A 20907-nucleotide genomic window follows, 5' to 3' on the forward strand; every position below is an offset into this window, starting at 1 on the left:
AGCATTATGCTAAGTGAAACAAGCCAGTCAATGAAGGAAAAATACCACATGATCTCACTCATTCATGGATAATAAAGACCATTACAAACTTTTGAACAATAATAGATACAGAGGCAGAGCTGCCTCAAACTGATTGTCAAACTGCAGTGGGAAGGCCAGAGAGAGTTGGGGGGCAGGAGGGAGGGGAGTAAGAGATCAACCGAAGGACTTGTATGCATGCATATAAGCATAACTAATGGACATAAGACACTGGGGGGTAAGGGAGGGTAGTGGTTTGTCAAGGGCGGGGGGGGGGGGAAAAAGGATACTTATGTAATACCCTTTGTAATACTTTAAGAGGAAAATAAAAAATAAAAAATAAAAAAATAAAAAATAAATAAATAAATAAATAAATAAAAAAAAAAAAAAAAAAAAAAAAAAAAGACCTCATGGGATGGGAACATCACGGAACCTTCCGGAAAGTCTCCCTGGACTTCCTAGGACAGATGGTGTTTCGTGTGTGTAGCGCTCCCAGGACTGAGCCAGCCCAGGTCGGCCAGGCAAGGATCGCTTCCGGAAGCTCTTCATCAGTTTAAGGCTGTTTCTCCTCCTTCTCTGTGAAAAGGGTTCACAATCGATCAGTGTCTTCACTAAAAGCCTCTTTACTTACTTAAGGCGTTTTTAAGCCGCGGTTTCTCTTAGGCTAAATAATCCAGTGCTGCCGCCGTCATCATCTCCTTAATTCTATTAGCTCTGCTTCGCTGAGCCTCCGGGGCCTCCCCTGGGCCAGGAAGAGCCTAAGACACCCCTCCCCACCGCCAGCGCTGACGTCACCAGCCAGGCCCACTCTCGGGGAGCCCACTCTCTCCTACAAAAGCCGCCCCGCTCCCCATCGCAGGGGACACTCACGTGACGGCCCTTCAGCTTGTTTCTTTCGTTGTTTTGCTCACACATGGTCATTGTTTTAAAAAACCAGCAATGACAGTTACCAAACAAGGACATAAAACACACCCAGCATGACACTTCTCAGACTCCTTCCGAAGGCAGAGGGGCCTGGATGGGGGATGGAGGTGAAAGCAAGGAGTCCGGGGTGACTCCACGATTTTGGGCGGTTCAATTCCATCCCCGGCACATACCTGGGTGCGGGTTCAATCCCTGGTCGGCGTGCGAACGGGAGGCAGCCGATGAACGTTTCTCACATCGATGTTTCTCTTTCCTTCCTCTCTCTGAAAATCAGTAAAAACATATCCTCAGGTGAGGATTTTTTAAAAATCTGAAAGAAAACAGCAAAAAATACCATGTCTGCTCAATCCAGGGGCAAGTCCCTCAACTCTGTTCTCCTACCTTCTGTACTTCCGTGTATGCTTGGATTTTTTGAAAAGTCGAATGTTTCTAGTTTATCAACTGACGAGCAGGTTCAGGACAGAGGCGGAGCGGGACAGTGCGCAGGGAGGACGGTCACCGTTACAGCGTCCGCCCCCCCAGAACGGCCTGAACCACCAGCGCCTCGCAACGAGGAGGGACGAGGGAGCGCGAGCGGACGGAGGTGTCCTTCACATCCCGTTGTCCACGTTAAGTAACTTACTTCTTCTCGTTACTTAGATCTGCTAAGAGGAAACGGAAGAGGCACACGATTTCCGGTCGGTCATGGCTGCTAACCTGCTGGAGTCGGGCCTTTGAGTTACCTGGGGCTTTGCGCTGTGAAGACCCCTTTGCTGACGTCTCAAGGGCAGTGAAACTGTACCGACGTGGAGAGTGTTGTGAAACCCCAGAGAGACCAAGCACCGTGAGATGAGAGGGGGCTGCTGTATACTCACCGAATTACCGGTTCCTCGGCCGTAACCAAGCCCCCAGCCCGCGTGCTCCCGAGGCCGGAGCCCAACGGTGAGGCGGATGGTGAGGCCAGTGGTGCGCCATGCCCAGCTCCTGCTGCCCACTCCCCCCGCCCCATGAGCAACCCCCCACCCACATCCTCCTGCCCCATCAGCAAACCCCCACCTACATCCTCCTGCCCCATGAGCAAACCCCCACCTACGTACTCCTGCCCATTAGCAAACCCGCACCTATATCCTCCTGCCCCATCAGCAAACCCCACATCCACGTCCTCCTGCCCCATCAGCAAACCCCACATCCACATCCTCCTGCTCCATCAGCAAACCCCCACCTACATCCTCCTGGCCCATCAGCAAACCCCACATCCATGTCCTCCTGCCCCATCAGCAACCCCCCACCTACATCCTCCTGGCCCATCAGCAAACCCCCACCCACATCCTCCTGCCCCATCAGCACACCCCCCACCTACATCCTCCTGCCCCACGAGCAAACCCCCACCTACGTCCTCCTGGCCCATCAGCAAACCCCACATCCATGTCCTCCTGCCCCATCAGCAACCCCCCACCTACATCCTCCTGGCCCATCAGCAAACCCCCACCCACATCCTCCTGCCCATCAGCACACCCCCCGCCCACATCCTCCTGCTCCATTAGCACACCCCCCACCTACATCCTCCTGGCCCATCAGCAAACCCCACATCCACGTCCTCCTGCCCATTAGCAAACCCCCACCTATATCCTCCTGCTCCATCAGCACACCCCCCACCTACATCCTCCTGCTCCATCAGCACACCCCCCACCTACATCCTCCTGCCCCATGAGCAAACCCCCACCTACGTCCTCCTGCCCATTAGCAAACCCGCACCTATATCCTCCTGCCCCATCAGCAAACCCCACATCCACGTCCTCCTGCCCCATCAGCAAACCCCACATCCACATCCTCCTGCTCCATCAGCAAACCCCCACCTACATCCTCCTGGCCCATCAGCAAACCCCACATCCATGTCCTCCTGCCCCATCAGCAACCCCCCACCTACATCCTCCTGGCCCATCAGCAAACCCCCACCCACATCCTCCTGCCCCATCAGCACACCCCCCACCCACATCCTCCTGCCCCATCAGCACACCCCCCACCCACATCCTCCTGCCCCATCAGCAAACCCCCACCTACATCCTCCTGCCCCATCAGCAAACCCCCCACCTACATCCTCCTGCCCCATCAGCAAACCCCCACCTACATCCTCCTGCCCCATCAGCAAACCCCCCACCTACATCCTCCTGCCCCATCAGCACACCCCCCACCCACATCCTCCTGCCCCATCAGCAAACCCCCCACCTATGTCCTCCTGCCCCATCAGCAAACCCCCACCTACATCCTCCTGCCCCATCAGCAAACCCCCACTTACATCCTCCTGCCCCATCAGCAAACCCCCACTTACATCCTCCTGCCCCATCAGCAAACCCCCACTTACATCCTCCTGCCCCATCAGCAAACCCCCACCCACGTCCTCCTGCCCCATCAGCAAACCCCCACTTACATCCTCCTGCCCCATCAGCAAACCCCCACTTACATCCTCTTGGCCCATCAGCAAACCCCCACCCACATCCTCCTGCCCCATCAGCACACCTCCCACCTACATCCTCCTGCCCCACGAGCAAACCCCCACCTACGTCCTCCTGGCCCATCAGCAAACCCCACATCCATGTCCTCCTGCCCCATCAGCAACCCCCCACCTACATCCTCCTGGCCCATCAGCAAACCCCCACCCACATCCTCCTGCCCATCAGCACACCCCCCACCCACATCCTCCTGCCCATCAGCACACCCCCCACCCACAGCCTCCTGCCCCATCAGCACACCCCCCACCCACATCCTCCTGCCCCATCAGCACACCCCCCACCCACATCCTCCTGCCCCATCAGCAAACCCCCACCTACATCCTCCTGCCCCATCAGCAAACCCCCCACCTACATCCTCCTGCCCCATCAGCAAACCCCCCACCCACATCCTCCTGCCCCATCAGCAAACCCCCACCCACATCCTCCTGCCCCATCAGCAAACCCCACCTACGTCCTCCTGCCCATCAGCAAACCCCACATCCACGCCCTCCTGCCCCATCAGCAACCCTCCCACCCATGCCCCCTGGCCCATCAGCAACCCTCCCACCCATGTTCCCCTGGCCCATCAGCAACCCTCCCACCCATGTCCCTCCCCCTGGCCCATCAGCAACCCCCGCACCCACGTCCTGTCTGTCTGCTCCTCTCACAGAGGTGGCAGCGCTGGGTGAACGCGTGCAGGACCAAACCATGGTGGCCAGGAAACTCCTCAGGAAACAGGAAGCCGCTATCTCCCGGATGACCTCCCTCTCTCCCCTGCTTCCGCCCCCAGTGCTAAGACCCTCTCCCCGCCTGCTCTCCAGAGCTGCAGCGTCTGCCTCTGCAGGACTGAAGCTGATCCGGCCCTAAAGCAGTGATGGCGAACCTATGACACGCGAACTCATTTTTTTGGTTGATTTTTCTTTGTTAAATGGCATTTAAATATATAAAATAAATATAAAAAATATAAGTCTTTGTTTTACTATGGTTGCAAATATCAAAAAATTTCTATATGTGACACAGCACCAGAGTTAAGTTAGGGTTTTTCAAAACGCTGATACGCCGAGCTCAAAAAGTTCGCCATCACTGGCCTAAGAGTGAGCAAAGCGGCAGGTGATCCAGGCCGCCTGCAGCAGCAGGGAGCGGGCGCCCGGGCTGGCGCTGGCCCCCGGTGTCCCCAGGGTTAACAGGAGGCGGAGAAAAAGCCTCGCCCACACCCACCACATGACCCTGTTTATTACTCTGATCCAAAATTACTCACACAATACCACATGATTTTACAATCTGAATATTTTATTTCGCATGGTTATACAGTATGAATGATTAGCTCACAATCCAAGATAGTTTTATAAGTTTTGTTCTCCAAAATGGTGTTAAGTGTTATAGGGCAAAAAATTACATTCACTTTAACAAAATCAAGAACAATGTATTTGACTGGGACAGTGGCAGCAGCAGACACATAGCAGCTCCCAGCCAGCCATGCCCCACCTCTCCCCACAAAGGAGACCGAGAGCCAAGAACCCCCAGACCCTCCCACGGCACCCGGCACACTTATGTAAAGGCCAGGCTGTGAATGACTCATCCGCGATGCTCAGAAGTGAGAGGACTGGACAGAAGGCTGAGCTCTGGAGCACCTCACTTCCTCTTCTTGGTGGAGTACAGTTTTTCTTCAAGTGGGACCGGGACAATCCCCTCACACGCCTTTACTTCCTGGGTCAGAGGGTGTTTCACAATATTAGGTCTGATGACGTCAATGTCTCGAGACAAGTGGTCCAGCATGCTTTCCACAGTTGTTGTTGGTGCATAAAAATCCACCAAGAAATACCTGCAATAAGAGAGAAATGCGTGAACGCCTGCCTCTGAACCCCAACCCTCCCACTCCGGTCGATGCCTTATTCTGCCCCACCCAGACAAAGACATCACCTGCACACAGATGCATACGGCCAGCTCTCCAGGCATCAGCTACACACATGCATCCGTCAGCTGACCAGCTACCCCAGTGTGCTGGCATGCCCAGCCTCCCTTCCCGTGTCCTTTCCCATTACCCTGTTGTGAACATTTGAATCCAAACAAACTTTAGCACAGACGCTCACACAGTCACAGCATGGCAGGGCCGCCCCCGCGTTAGAGTGCGCACGCCTCTGTGCTGGCTGCCGCAGGGATGCAAAGCCTTGTGACGTTACATGTAGTGGGAAATACTAGAGAGTATGGTTAAGTTAGGGGTTCAAACAGAATATGCTGTTCAACAAGACTGAACTTCTCAACAAACCATTAGTTGGTGTATTTTGTGAAAACATCTATTAGGTAGTCTTCTAATTTTCCAAATGATTTTACAAGTAACTTAATGCACCAGAGTCACAGTGAGACCATCGGCTACACTTCACAAGACAGGCCTGGGGCTTGTCTAAGACAAGTGCACATTCACAAACTGACCAAGAACAAGAGAATTACTTAAAAAATTACTTCCCCATCGTGAGAAAGGAAACAAACATCCAGATCCAGGAAGCCCAGCGAGTTCCGAATAAGAACCCATAGAGACCCACACCAAGACACATTATAATTAAAATGACAAAAGTTAAAGGCAAGGAGAGAATATTAAAAGCAGCAAGGGAAAAACAACTACATACAAGGGAACTCCCATAAGACTACCAGCAGATTTTTCAGCAGAAATTCTGCAGCCAGAATTGAGTGCCACAATATAGGCAAAATGCAGAAAAACTTCCAACCAAGAATACTCCACGGCATCACTGGCCAGTGTGGCTCAGTTGGTTGGGGAGTCATCCTATGCACCGAAAGGTTGCTGGTTTGATTCCTGGTCAGCGGACATACCTAGGTTGTGGGTTTGATCCCTGGCTAGGGCATGTACAGGAGGCAACCGATTGATGTTTCTCTCATCTCTCTCTCTCTCTCTCAAAATAAAAAACAACAAATAAATCAGTAAAACATCCTCAGTTGAGGATTTTAAAAAAACAAAAGAAAAAGAATACTTTATGGCAAAGTTGCCATTCAGAACTGTAGGAGAAGTAGTTAAACCAGCCTTACAAGAAAGGTGCTTCTTTTGGCTGAAAAGTAAGAGTGCTAATTAATAACAAGAAAACACATGAAATAATAAATCTCACTGGAAATGTGGGTATATAATAAAGGTAGTAGATTTATCACTTAGAAAGCTAAAGAAGGTTAAAGACAGAAACAGTAAAAATAACTATGATTACGATAACTAGTTACGGGATATACAAGGTAAAAGATGTAAACCGTGACATAAGATGTGGGAGAGAGTAAAAATGTTGAGCTGTAGAATGGGATCCAACAAGTTGTTATCAACCTAAAACAGACGGTTATGGATGTAAGTTGTAACATGCAAGCCTCATTATACCACCAAGCAAAACCTACAGTAAGTTCACAAAAGAGAAGAGGAGGAATGCAAGTGAACCACTGACTAGTCATCAACTACAAGGAAGAGAGCAAGAGAAGAAGGAACAGAGAAACTACAAAACAGCCCGCAAACAATTAACAAAAGGACCACCAGTGCACACCCATCAATAATCACTTTAAATGTCAATGGACTAAGTTCTTCAGTCAAAGACAGAGTAGCTGAGTGGATAAGATAAAACCCGTTTATATGCTGCCTACATGAAATCCCTTTAGATGTAGGGACACACAGACTGGAAGTGATGGAAGGGAAAAGGTATTCCATGCAAATGGAAACAAACAAACAAAAAAGTGAAGATAGCTATACTTATATTAGACAAAGTAGACTTTAACACATTGTTTGCGGGTAGTTTTTATCGCGCGCAAGCAGGTGGCTCTACTACTTACAGTCAACGTAAAACGTATAAATACGTTTCCCGCATACAATGTGTTAAAATGAAGAGAGTAATAAGAGACAGAGAAGGGCATCCTATATAATAAAAAGCTAATATGCAAATCGACCGAACAGCAGAACGACCGGTCGCTATGATGCGTACTGACCACCAGGGGGCAGATGCTCAAGGCAGGAGCTGCCCCCTGGTGGTCAGTGTGCTCCCACAGGGGGAGCACTGCTTACGCAGAAGCCAGGCTCGTGGCTGCTGAGCGCAGCGGTGGTGGTGGGAGCCTCTCCTGCCTCCGTGGCAGCGCTAAGGATGGCTTAGGCCAGTGGTCAGCAAACTGCGGCTCGCGAGCCACATGCAGCTCTTTGGCCTCTTGAGTGTGGCTCTTCCACAAAATACCATGTATGGGCGCGCACGTACAGTGCTATTGAAACTTCGTGGCCCATGCACAGAAGTCGGTATTTTGTGGAAGAGCCACACTCAAAGGGCCAAAGAGCCGCATGTGGCTCGCGAGCCGCAGTTTGCCGAGCCGCAGTTTGCCAACCACTGGCTTAGGCTCATGGGAAGTGGGCCTAAGCCATCAGCTGGACATCCCCTGAGGGCTCCCAGACTGTGAGAAGGCACAGGCCAGGCTGAGGGACCACCCCCGACCCCGAGTGCATGAATTTCATGCACGGGGCCTCTAGTTACATAATAAAGGGGTTAACCCACCAAGAGGATCTAACACTTGTTAACATTTATGCACCCAACATAGGAGCACCTAAATATATAAAGCAAACATTCAAAGACCTAAAGGTAGAAATAGACAGCAATACAATAGTAAGGGATTTTAATACCCCATTTACATCAATATATTGAACATTCAGACCGAGAAAAACCAATAAGGAAACATCTGCCTTAAATGACACATAATACCAAATGGACTTAACATATACAAAGGACATAACATCCAAAAGCAACAAAACGCACATTGTAGTTAAGTATACGTGGAATATTTTTCAGGATACATCATATGTTAAGGCACAAAACAAGTCTTTTTTAAAATTTTTTTAATTTCAGAGATGAAGGGAGAGGGAGAGAGAGATTGGAACATCAATGATGAGAGATCAATCACTGATCAGCTGCCTCCTGCACGCCCCCTACAGGGGATCAAGCCTGCAACCCAGGCATGTGTCCTTGATCGGAATTGAACCCAGGACCCTTCAGTCTGCAGGCCGACGCTTTATCCACTGAGCCAAACCGGCTAGGGCACAAAGCAAGTCTTAATAAATTTTAAAAGATTAAAATAATGTCAAGCATCTTTTCTGACTACAATGGTATGAAACTAGAAATTACACAAGGAAATCTGGACAATTCATAAATATGTGGAGATTAAACAACATGCCACTGAAGAACCAATGGGTCAAAGAAGAAATTAAAAGAGAAATGAAATTTAAAAATCCCTTGCGATAACGGAAATGAAAATACAGGTTTTCCTCGCTTTCCCACTGTAGACCAGGCCTAGGAAATCTTTTGGAAGCCGAAAGGGAGCCAAGTGAAGGAGCAATTATCATCAATTTATAGGAAAAAAAATTTAGCATTCCCAGACCCAGACCCCAAATGTAATGCACATACAATGTGTTCATTTCATTCCCACAGTCAGACTCTTCATTACACTCAGTGTTATGCTGACTGTGACTCCCACACGAGCTCTCTCAGGCCTTCCTGGTGCCTCAGGGCCCTTCTTGCTAATGGATACACAACACAAGCGATAAGTCAAGGGACAGCACAGATGCTCAGACACAGTTCACAGCGTGGCAGGGCCCCTGCTTTAGAGGGTGCACGCCTCTGAGCTGGCTGCCGCAAGACCACGCTGAATTCTGTCCTATTGATGGGCATTTAACAAAACCCCTTACCCACTCCTGATAAGGACTCAGCCAACTACAGAAGGGACCTTCTGCAACCTCATGAAGAGCATCCTTAAGAAACGAACAACTAACAACACACTAACTGGTGAACATCTGAATGCTCTCCTCCTCAGACTGAGAATAACCCGCAAGTCTGCTCTCACCACTTCAACGTTGTACTGAAGGTCTTGCCAGCGCGATAAGGCAAGAAAAGAGGAAGTAAAAGGCATCCAGCCTGGTAAACAAGAAGCAAGACGGTCTTCATTTGCAGATGTCATGATTGGGTTTATAAAAAATCTGAAGAAATTTACAAAAAAGATGTAAATTTTTTTGTAAATTTCTTCAGATTTTTTATAAATCCAATCATGAACTAATAACTGAGCTCAGTAAGCTTGTAAGACATGATATTAATATACCAAAAATAAAATCAATGGTATATCTATATACTAGCAACAAATAATCAGACCTTGAAATTAAATATAAAACACTTAGGAATTAATCTGACAAAAGATGAGCAAGACCTGTACACTAGAAACTACAAGCGGCTGTGAAAGGAAATGAAAGGGAACCTACATAATGGAGAAGTGCACGTTGTCCGTGGGTAGGAAAATTCCAATTTATTTAGATGCCAATTCTCCCAAACTGATCTACAGATTCAAAAGAATCCCAATCAAAACCATAGCAGATTCTTTTGTTAGAAATTGGCAAACTGATTCTAAAGTTCATATGGAAATTCAAAGAACCTAAAACAGCCAAACTAACGTTAATAAAGAATTAGTGCAAGACCTAACACTATCTGATTTCAAGACTTATCCTAAAGCGCCGGTAACCGAGGCAGCACGTGTTCATATACAGGTACACACACCAATAGGACAGAATGAAGAGTCCACGGCGGACCCATACAGGTATGTGCAACTGGTTTCAGACAAGAGGCGCAGCGGAAGGACAGTCCTTCCGACAAGTGTGGCCACAACAATCCACTATCCACATGCAGAACAATCAGCCTTCAACGCTGAGGAGGAGGGGCCACAGGTCACTCAAAACGGAACAGGAGCTACACAGACAACATGAAGCGAGGAAAGTAAAAGGGGCCCAAGAAAAGCCCTTAGTGGCCTTGCTGTGGGCAAAGATTCCTTAGCCACCACACCAGATGCACAGCCCACACAAGAAACAAGTGATCAGTGAGGCTTCAGCAGCATTAACACTGCTCTTGGCTTTTTTTCTTTTAACTGCTCTGAGAGATGCTGTTGACAAAAAGATAAGCCACAGACTGGGATCTGTAAATCGTATGTTTAATAAAGGACTTGTTTCTAGAATATAAAGACCTTAAAATTTTTAATTTAAAAAAATTGTAATGGGTATAAGATATGAAGTGACATTTCACCCAAGATATACACGGGTGAAGAAGCACATGGGAGATGCTACTACCATCAGCCACTGCAGAAACACAAGCTAGAACCCGACACACCCTTCAGAGTGGCTACAATGAACAGGACTGACCTCACCGTGTCTGTGGGAACAGAGGAACTGCACTCACTCTCACACCTGCCAGCGGGAACGCAAGAGGATACAACCACGTTGGGAAACAGTTTGGCACTTTCTTGAAAAGTTAAACAGAGCCCCGCCATGAGGATTGAGCCGCTCCATCCCTAGGCACTGACCCAGGAGAGGTTAAAGTGCGTGTCCACATAACAACTCGGTCGTGAGTGTTCATAGCAGCTTCACTTCTAACAACCCCAAACTGGAAACCACATAAGCGTCCATCCACATGGAACCCAATAAGCAACGGGTGTGTCCATCAACGGCCTGCTCCTCAGGAGTAAAAAGGACCTACTGATCCGCACTCCTGAGAAATCTCATGGTAATTCTACTGAGTAAAGGAAACGAGAGTCAGATTCTAGAAAACAGGAACTAAGCTGCTGGACAAAGCAGCCTGGCGGTTGCTAGGGACTCATGAGAAGTGGCAGGAGAGTCACCAGAGGCAGGAGGAAGCTATAGGGCGGCCGACCTGCCTACCCTGGACGGGGCTGATTTCATGGTATGGGCCTATTTCACACCTTATTAAACTGTAGTTATATTTCCATAACGACTGAGAGGTGGTACGCAGAAGCTGCATGGGCAGGCTGTGGTGATGACGGGCGGTGACAAGGGAGCAATCAAGCTGATGAAGACTCTGAGTTTCTTGGTGTGAACTGCCCCCCGGGCCTGCCGCGTCCTGAAGCAGTGCCTTGCACAAGCTCACTGGCGAGACGGCCACTGGAGCTTGCTCTGAACATCAGACGCCGCCCGCCCGACTTCCCACGGCTCCCTTCCACCTGGTTATTTCTACTTCAACGGCAGGCAGCGGGTTGCAATCACCAACATTTAATTATTGACACCTGCCCTGAGGAAGGCACTGAGATAGAAAGTAGGATCAACCTTGAACTCTCTTCTCCTTGCCAACCCCAGCCACACTGCCCCACCCCCCGGCCCCAAATAATGACGGCCGCCTGGTGGCAGGTCAGGGAACTCCCTCGCTCACAGCCCAGGCCCCGCTCCCTGTTTCAGCCACATATTCCCACCCTCGGTCTCATGCACATGTCCTTTCCAACCACCAGGACAGCTGCGGCCTCCCGGCTGCCACGCTGCCGTGCACTTCCTCATAGCAGGCAGCTTTCCCTGGGTGCGCACGCTTCCTCCCTGCGCTCCTGCCTTCCCTGCCGTCGGTCTGTTTCTAGAAGAGCCTCCCTCCTTGGTGTGGATCATCTGAGGCACACGTCTGAGGCAGTGTGCTGGTGAACACCACAGGACACAGGCCGCCTGGAGGGAGTGCTCAGCAAGGGCCCGATGCAGCCAGGCTGTGCCCACGGCCAGCCCTCCGTGCTCCAAGCCTCTCCCTCCAGGAAGCCCACAGGCCTCCTGCTCCCTGCGGTCAGCCCCCCTTCTGTTCGGTCAAGTATTCAAGTTGTCCGAATGCCAGCGGAGGCGGCAGCCCTTTCCCCCACCAGCTCCACCGGAGGCACTGCTGGCGGGCGAGCCTCGGAGGGTCCAGGTTTCTAAGAGAAAGTGTGTTCACAGTTGCCAACAACCAACTCAGCCCACAAGTCCGTCCTCGGCCAGCCCCCCAGACCGCGCTCCCACACGGCCTCACCACGCTGAGGACCTCACCCAGCGCCTCACACCGAGTGAGAAGCAGGAGAAGGAGACCTGGAGGGAAGCCAGAAGCCAAGGAACCCGAACTCTGAGCGAGGGACTGAAAGGGCAGCGTGCACACAGGACTCCCCGTGTTCACAGTGCCTTTACCTCCTCATCAGCTCGAGGGAGAGGCTGAGGGAGGGGAAGGCGGAGTGGTGAGGGGCTGGTTGGTTGGGTCCAGCGGCCTCTCCCCCCGACGCTGTGGCTCCAGCAGTTCCCACGTCTTCCCTGCCGCTGCCCCCTTCAGCTGTCACTCGGCTGTAAGTGGCCATGGCCAAGGTGCCAGCAGAGCAGGGCTTTGGCTCGGGGACATAGGAAGCTGCAGGCAGCCGTGGGCCCGTGGGTCACAGCATCACAGGAAGTAAAGGCTGGACAGGACCCTGCAGACACTGCCGTGCGACCCTCGTGCTGCTTAGAGACTGTCTGCCCCGGCCACAGAGTGAGAGGCAGGCCCACTGTCAACCAGCTCGTGCCTAGCAGCCGCCTTCCAGAGGTTTCTCAGGAATAAAGAGAAGCCCTAGGAAAAGGCCTGGGATCCTAGGCTTGGCTTCGGGAGCTCCTGTTACTACACAGCCCTGCAGCCTTCTCTTTCTTAACCCCCCTGCCTCCCCCACCAGGCATGGCCCTCCGCAAGCAACCAAACCCAAACAGGGCAAGGGCCACACGCACAGGAGCCTGTGCCCACACCACAGCTGGGACAGTCACTGCACGCTGTCACCGGCTCCTCTGTGCCCGGGACTCACGTGGGCAGAGGAGCAGGAACTGCCATGGCCTTATCACACCATGGAAATTTCCACAGCCAGGAACCGCCACCCACAGAGCCGGGAGGAGGTCCAGTCACACCCGCACGGGCGCCCCCCCCCAGAGAGAAGCAGGCAGACGTCCAGGACAAACGGTCCAGGACAACCCGTCGGCCGGGTCCGTCTCCACCTGCCTCAGTGGCCCACAGGGCTTTCCCACGCAGGAGAGGCGGCCCGTCCCTGCTGCCGCCGGCGGGCGTGCTCTGTTGTCACATGTTTATCTGGGACAAACGGACCTGGTCAGCGCGCCCCTCCTGTGAGCAAACCTCAGACGGCGCTAAGACGGAGGCACATGCAGGGGGCCCCGACCTCCTGGAACCTGAGGCGCTGGGAGAGGAGCCCCAGTGCTGGGCTGGCGGACACCGAGGCCCCCACCTGGCCTCCCATACAGCCAGCCTGAGGGGGGGGCCGAGCGCAGCCTGCATTTCCCTTCTCACACAGGAGAGTGAGGCCTGGAAAGGACTCCTTGCGGGTGGGGGTCCAGCAGCTTCTGCTGCCTTCCCAGGGCAGCACAGATCCAGATCCGTAGGAGTCAGGGTGAAGCAATGACCTTGAAACTCCCCTGACACCCGCTCCCGGGCGCTGCTGAGGGTTGCCATGGAGAAGCCACTCTGAAATGCAGAGGAGCTGCTGCTCAAGGGGCCCAAAGGGGCCTGGTGTTTCCAGAGGCTGCGGAGAGCCCTTTGCCCCCTTCCTCCCCCTGGAAGCGGAGGATCCCGGGTTCAGCAACCACATGAAACTCCACGTGCTCATCGCCTCACGGAGAGGCAGATCGCAACACAGAACCCACAGTCACAGCCCACGTGGACCCGTTCCTACCTCCGTCCTCACACAAGCCCTCACTCCAGGGAAAACAGTCTACAATTATGACAGACCTGCACTGCCCACACCCCTGAAGCTGGCGCTCCAGGAGAAACAAGGTGATAAATCAAGTTCTCCCAACAGCTCGCTTCTCCACTTGGCCAGCGTGGCACCTAAGACCTACTGCTGTCCATCCCCAGCCCCTCACCACTGCTAGCGGCACCGGCAGGGCATGGCGCGGGGTAGCAGGGCCCATACAAGCCTTGCCCGCGCCGGCGGCGCACTGAAGGGCGCTGTCCATGTGCGGTTCCCCTGGCCCTGCTGCACCCACGCAGCGACACTGGCTGTGGAGGCACTGAGCTCGGGCCGCAGCACCTCGGCATCAGCGGAAGGCAGGAGGCTGTTCTGGGGGAAGGACAGGGGCTCCGGACACCAGTGCGTTTCTCACCCCAGATGCCCGTGCCCACTGCGGGCAGGACAGGCCCTGTTTCACAGGCAGGCCCTGCCCCTCGGGTCACCATGACAACCTACCCACCTTCGTATTTCTCAAGACTCACTACCGATCCCCGCACCCCGCGCCCCCCCAACCGAGAATCGGCTTCCCCGGGACCGATGAGCCCGGAGTGGAAAGGGCCACCGAGAACACTCGGCCCTGGGCGGCTTCCCGGAGCCGGCCGCTCGGTGCTTTCTGCCCCTTCCCTGGGCCCTCACCCTGCCCCAGGTCGGACATCAGCCCTCCTGCCCGGCGCCCCGAGCTGAGGGAGGGCGTCTTCCCGCAAAGCTCTGACACCGGCTGTGGAGGCTTTTTCATGTCACTGTCTCAGCGTTCACAGGTTTCCAGAGCCAGCGCCTGCCTGAATGGGAGTTGGGTTCTTTGTCTACCAAACAGTCACACACTCACTCACAGCCTCCCTGCCCCCAGCCGACAAGTGGAAATTTCCACTGAACTCTCCGTGGCTCTCGGTGGGAGGGGGATGGCAGGGGGAGGGGAGGGGTTTGGAGCCAAAGCATCTTGGAGCCTTTTGGAGACAGAACACAGACTGTCTGGATGCCAGTCCTGGACTGTGTGGTCGGACCCGCTGAAGCCAGCTCCCCCGGGCAGTGAGCCCCCCTGACCCAGGCCTCTGCTTGGAAAAGCCGCTCCTTTCACATCCGCCGCTCACACACAGAAAGCCACGACCCCGCTGAGGCTCGTACACACCTGGGCCCCGCCACTAAGGCAGCCCAGGCCGCTGCGGCCTCCCTGCCAGCCACGGAGAACTGCACACCGGCCAGACTACGCTGCCGGCAGGCATGGGACATGGGAACACACAAGACATGGGAACACAAGGGAATGCATGGGAACACATGTGAATGCAGAAGAACATGGGAAAGCATGGGCACACGGGAACACATGGGATTGCACAAGAACATGGAAATGCACGGGCACATGGGAACACATGGGATTGCACAAGAACATGGGAACGCTGGCCGCTGGGAAGACCACAGCAGGGCGTCCATCTCCGCAGGGCTGGTGCCAGCTCTCCGGGAGCGGGCTGCAGACACATGTGGGAGCGAGTCAGTAAAATTCCACTGATTCCCCACAGCCAGTTATTTTTATCGCTGCGCACTGTAAACAGAAGGGCAGCTCTATGCGTGCGCAAGTCTCTGCTGTTCACACCTATTCACGTCTTAAAGAAGATGAGAGAGAGGGACAGACAGAAGAAAGCCTCCTGGGGGCTTGTGCTCCGAGTCAGCGTTTCGCTGCAGCCGGTAGGCAAGGCCAAGCGGGCACCTTACAGACAATGCAGGCCGGCCCGGGGCTGGCCACGGCGTGTCTGTTCCTCCCAGCCCAGCTCTCGGGGATCTCGGCCCAGCCCCATCCCATGGAGGGAGAGCCTGACTCAGCACACGCAGCGGGGAGGCACCGAGGTGATTCTGCTGCTAAGACCCTGCAGGACTGATGAGCACCCGCTCCCACTGCCCCTCCTGCCCGTGGCGCCGGCCCTGTCTCACTCGGGGGCGGGGGGCGAGTGCTCCCCAGGGAGCATGCAAAGGTTCACAGGAGAGAACATCTAGGGGCCCCCAGGAGGCCGAAGCAAATGCAGAGCGGGAGTGAACCCAGGCCTTCGAAGAACCCGCTCCAAGGCCTGCTCCGTGGTCTCCAGACATGGCCTACGGCCTCCACCTGGACAGCAGGGGCAGAAGACTCAACCCTCCCCCCGCACCCCAGCCTGGCCTAACCGTTAACTGCTCCCTGTTCCTAAACGCACACAGCCAGGGGGACAGCTGAGGTGGGAAGTGACTTCCCTGGAAAGCTGTCTCATCAGTTTTTATTAAGATGATGCCCGAGATGCCACCGTCCCTGATAGAGGAGGCCTGGCCCAGGCTCCCTCGGCGACATTTAAAATGTGCGCTGTCACCCCGAGACGGAGTTACACACGTTTCCGTGGATCCTCCTGAGAAGCTGGCCATCAGGTTGTTCCAATGGGAAACAGGTTCCCAGGACAAACAACAGACTTACAGACACATTTTCTGGAACGCTGCCTGTTCCTAACGCAGGGCTGGCCAGATTAATATCTGGACTATAACGATTGCATGTTTATTTTTTGGCATAAACTGCATGCTGGACCTGATGCAATAATAAGCAAGTGGCCGCCGTCGCCCTCCGTGGCTGAGCCTGACTGTGGGATCTCTCCTCCTGAGCCCGGTCCACCTGCTTTCCTGTCAGGCCCACGTGGCCCGTTGCGGCAGCCGTGTGATGCGGGGGGAGGGGAGGGCGGGGAATGGCAGAGGCAGTCACCCCACAGGACGGGACGTCCCTGACAGACGCCTGGTGCCCGGGTTGGCCACGTGTAGGTAAGCGCCCAACGCAACTGAAGACTGGAGATCGGCAACCACGACCATCACAGGAACCATCCTGAGACCCAGGACTCTGCACGGACACACCCCTTCTTCCACAACATGTAAAAGTGACAAACGCACACCAGCAGCTCCACAACACAGCGTGAGTCTCGAGTCTCGGGGGGCATCGGGGCTCATGCATTAGCCACGAAACACCGGCTCCCACACAGCAGCCTCGGCCGAGTCAGGCCCGGGCTCTGGAAGAGCTGCTGACTGCGTAGCGGCTCTGGGAAGGTGAGGCCGTGCGAGCTCCCACCCTCCCTGACGCAGACATCGCACCTCGCCGGCCTGTGTAACCAGCACTTCACAGACCACACGTTCAACCAAAATACCAGACACCAATGTACCCCAGAAAACAAGCGTCAACAGAGGCTCCTCTGCCCGCCCGCCCCCCGCGTCTGTGTACAGCGCACACAGAATGTTGCTGCTCCTCTGCTGCGGGCTGAGCGGAAGGAGAACAGGAGTAAATCCTCAAGTGAAACGAGCGAGGGGCTGCAGCGGGAGCTCGTGGCCGCGCACGACCAGGGACGGCGATGCTGTCTTCTCGGTTCTGGCTCAGGCCCAGGGGTTTTCCAGGATCGGAATCTGTCCCACCCACGAGGGAGGCAGCGCCGCGTGGACACAGGCTGCCCAAGGTGCGGTGCTCGACGGCAGCAGCGCCACCCACCCGGGAGAGGCACCACTCCAGAGGGTCACACCGACCCTCCCCGTGAAATCCTCCCCGAGTCCTCCCCCAGAAAAGGCAGAGGAGAGCACCGGCTGCGCCCCCTGAAAGCACACGAGGCGCCGACTCCCCCAGTTAGGGCCTCCCCCCGGGAACCCGGCTCGCCATTCTCCGCCACATTTATGTGCTCCTCTTCAACAAAAAGGCCAAAGGACCCACACACAGCCTTGCCATTAAACCAAACCCCTTTACGGTTAAGGTTTTTTTTAATGCTACACGCACAACCTCCATCCTCACTGTTACTATGACGGTGCAAGAGGAATAGCCACTGTGCACTCACGTTGCCTAGCAACGCCTCAGGCACTCCGCAGAGATGCCTCGAGAAGCAGAGCGCAGCACACACAGGTGCAGCCACCGGGGAGCGTGCCGGGCCCCTGGCTCAGCAGGGTTAACTGCAGTGAGAAGCCGCCATGAGCAGCCCTGCCCGCCTACCCCTGGACTGCGCGGCCGAGTGGAGGGAGACCCAGCCTTCTCCTGGACCCTCCATCGCATGAGCGACTGCCTCTACCTTCTCCACCCCTATTCCAGGGAACCCAGCGACTCGAGATGGCCTCCCTCCACCAGAAACCAGGGCGTAAAGAAGACACCGCCAGGGCTTAGAGAAGCTTCGTACCAACTCAACCAACTGGGCTCAGAATTTCTACACAGGACCGTTATTTTACCACAGACTCAAATCCTTGGCACGTTTGAGGAAGTGGTTATATATAGGGTGTCCCAAAAAAATGTCTACACACACTCTGCGTAATTAAAAAGGCCGTGTTTATTAACATACATCTCATTTCCAAACTGGAGCTCTCCGCTGTTCAACTGTGCCTGCATTTTTTGGGACGCCCTGTACTGTGACAGAAACAGTCCATTACAAGAAGCTGCGATTCGTGGCTGAGCAGATGCCGTGGGTTAGGCGCTGGGGCGGCGCAGTCAGCAGCACCTCTGGCTTGTTGTCTGCAGCTCGCATGTTCACGAAGGACTCACTGAGCATGTGCATGACACGCTGCTCACGAGGTCTTTTCAAGGCCAAAGTGAAGGAAATGCCCGGGGAAAGCGAGACTTAGGGTGACAATGAAACATCTCCCACAATCGAAAGCTTGTAAACCCGTTGCTCCCAGCACCACCTGTTTGTACAGATCACAGTGACGGGCGGCAGCACCCCACCCACCTGCAGCGCCCACTGCTCGGCTACACAGCTGCACACCGCCAGGCGCGGGACTAGTCATTTCTAAGGGGAACTGAGCAGCACCTTCGGGCGGGCCCAGGGAGGGACTCACCCGCCTCTGTTGTGCCGCTGGCTGTGGGCAGAGATCCGATAAGGAAGCATCCGCTCCCCCAGGTTCTCCAAGTTCCTCACGACTGCCCCCCGGTCCATCAGGGCTTCTATCGTCCGCTTCAGCGCAGCAGCAGTCTCGGGCTGTTTTGTTTCGTTTTTAAAAAGAAGGAAAAAACACATCAGACTCAATGTAAGAACTGGAATGACCAAGTCGAGTCAGCTCTACTCAGAACAGCTCTACTGGGAGAAACCTTTAGGTCGAAGCAACAGAAACGTTGGCTGAGACAGAGAGACAGAGACTGACATTCACTGTAAAGAAAGCGAGAGCTCACAGATGCGAAGGGAAATCTGCAGCAGCCGCCTCGGAGTCCAGGGACCAGAGCAGCTCCAGGTCGGGAGGCAGGAGCTCACGGGGCTCTTCCGAGCGCCGTGGCCGGGATGGAGCAGCGCCGGTCACGGTCGGGCCTGGGTCCCACGGCTCCAAACTCCAGCTCCAGGGAAGCGCATCCTCTTGGCAGGACACAGCCTATCCCACCAAAACCACAGCCGCGGGAAGGCTTCCCCCCAAAGAAAAGCTGGAGACCGCAACCCAAAGGGGAAGATGGAGACCCACCTCTGCCCCCCGGAGCACACACTCTAACAGAGGGGTGGGCACACACCCGGCAGGGCCAGCGGCAGGGCAGCCACATGGGCAGCGCTGGCAGGGAGAGGACGGAGGCTGGGAGGCGGGTCACTCCTGACAGTGGAGACGCAGAGGACGAGCGACCAGGCTCACACGCAGGTGAGGGCCGGAGGGCGAGGCGCACGAGGCAGGAGCCAGGTGCTCCACGGACGGAGGTCAGGATAGTAGGGTTGAGAGTAAGATTACAGTGGGTACAAGTATATAAATAATAAATGCCCGTCACCAAAAACCTTCCCACGCCATAATCCCATCGTCCAGGGATAAAGGACTTTCTGCCTGGGATGAATTCCTGCCAGGTCTCTCTCTGCACAGGTGCACACAGGAATGTCTGGCAGATGCTGTACAGGTAACCCCAGCTCATGTGAAATGGGTCGAGGAGGAGAGGAGTGGCAAAGAGGGCACCAGAGGACGGAGGCGGAGAGGGTGTTGCTGTCACAGCCACAGGGAGCCTGAGGGTGCGAGGACAGCAGCTGAGTGTCAGGACACGCCGAGCCTGCGATGCCGCAGCTCCTCGGGGGGACCTCGGGGTGTAGCCTAGGCTCCGAACCACCGGTCAGTTACACCCCGGGAACCCCGCTGTGGCAAGGCCTCCGACGCCCAGGAGCAGGGGGTCCCTGAGGAGGGGGCAGGAGGAGGAGAAAAGCTCAACACAGAAGCTCGGAGCACAGACGTGGGGGGCTAGAGGACTCGGGAGTCAGAGAGGCAAGTGGAAAGGCCCGAAGGGCTGAAGGAAGACAGGCCTGGTCGCAGCAAGACAGGCAGCGGTGGCGACGAGGGAGAAGCCGCAGCACAGGCTGACGGTCACGTGGGAAGATGGGGCCAGCGGGTCGGCGGAGAGGTCCCATGGCAGAGGGCTCAGCACGGAAGTGCAGAGCCCGAGGGGCAGCTGGATGTGAGCCGAGTGTTAGGAGAGAGGAGTCCTGGGCGAGTCAGCAGTGAGCGGATGAAATGAAAGGCGGAAGGGCTTTCAACGACGACAACCATGTGGCAGCTGTGTTTACTGTCCCTGCCACATGCCCCAACCGGCCCGGCGTTCTATTGTTACATATTTAATCTACACACACACACACACACACACACACACGCACACGTGGGGGGCGGGGGCTCAGAGAGGCTGGCTTGGGGTCAGGGCAGCGGACCTGCAGGAGGGCCTAAGGAGGCGGGGGGAGCACAGTGCCGAGCAAAGTCGGGAGGAGGCCGAGGACCCAGGGGAGGGAAGGGACACCCCGCCCAGGCACACCGGGGGGTGCAGAGGGGAACCTCGGAACACGCACCTCCCATGCTCAGTCGGCATCGAATGACAACTGCGGGCCATGTGAGCGTCCAGGAAGCCAAGGAAACGCACTCCCACAGCCTTCCTCTCCGACGAGCACCGCTAACGTGTGCGCACCAGGGACTGGTGTGGGGTCAGACGGACTGTTTACTCCGCTCACACTACCCGGGACTTTAACACGCCTACTGGAAGCTGTTTCCATAC

General features: G+C 54.7%; 1 protein-coding gene across 1 annotated transcript in view; it reads right to left on the reverse strand.

Annotated features, from left to right (window-relative positions):
• Positions 1 to 4679: 4679 nt before the first annotated feature.
• Positions 4680 to 20907, reverse strand: part of MRPS6 (mitochondrial ribosomal protein S6) — a 57248-nt gene continuing 41020 nt past the window's right edge. Inside the window, exons 2-3 of the mRNA XM_070407243.1 lie at positions 18750 to 18889; positions 4680 to 5232 (exon numbers count right to left, since the gene is read on the reverse strand). Of these exons, the coding sequence (XP_070263344.1) occupies positions 5043 to 5232; positions 18750 to 18889 (330 nt within the window). The 3' untranslated portion in view covers positions 4680 to 5042. The remainder of the gene's footprint in view (positions 5233 to 18749; positions 18890 to 20907) is intronic.

The sequence above is a fragment of the Myotis yumanensis genome, unplaced genomic scaffold (genome assembly GCF_028538775.1).
Source record: "Myotis yumanensis isolate MYYU_CA2020_CCGP unplaced genomic scaffold, mMyoYum1.0.hap1 SCAF_2, whole genome shotgun sequence".
Classification (NCBI taxonomy): Eukaryota; Metazoa; Chordata; class Mammalia; order Chiroptera; family Vespertilionidae; genus Myotis; species Myotis yumanensis.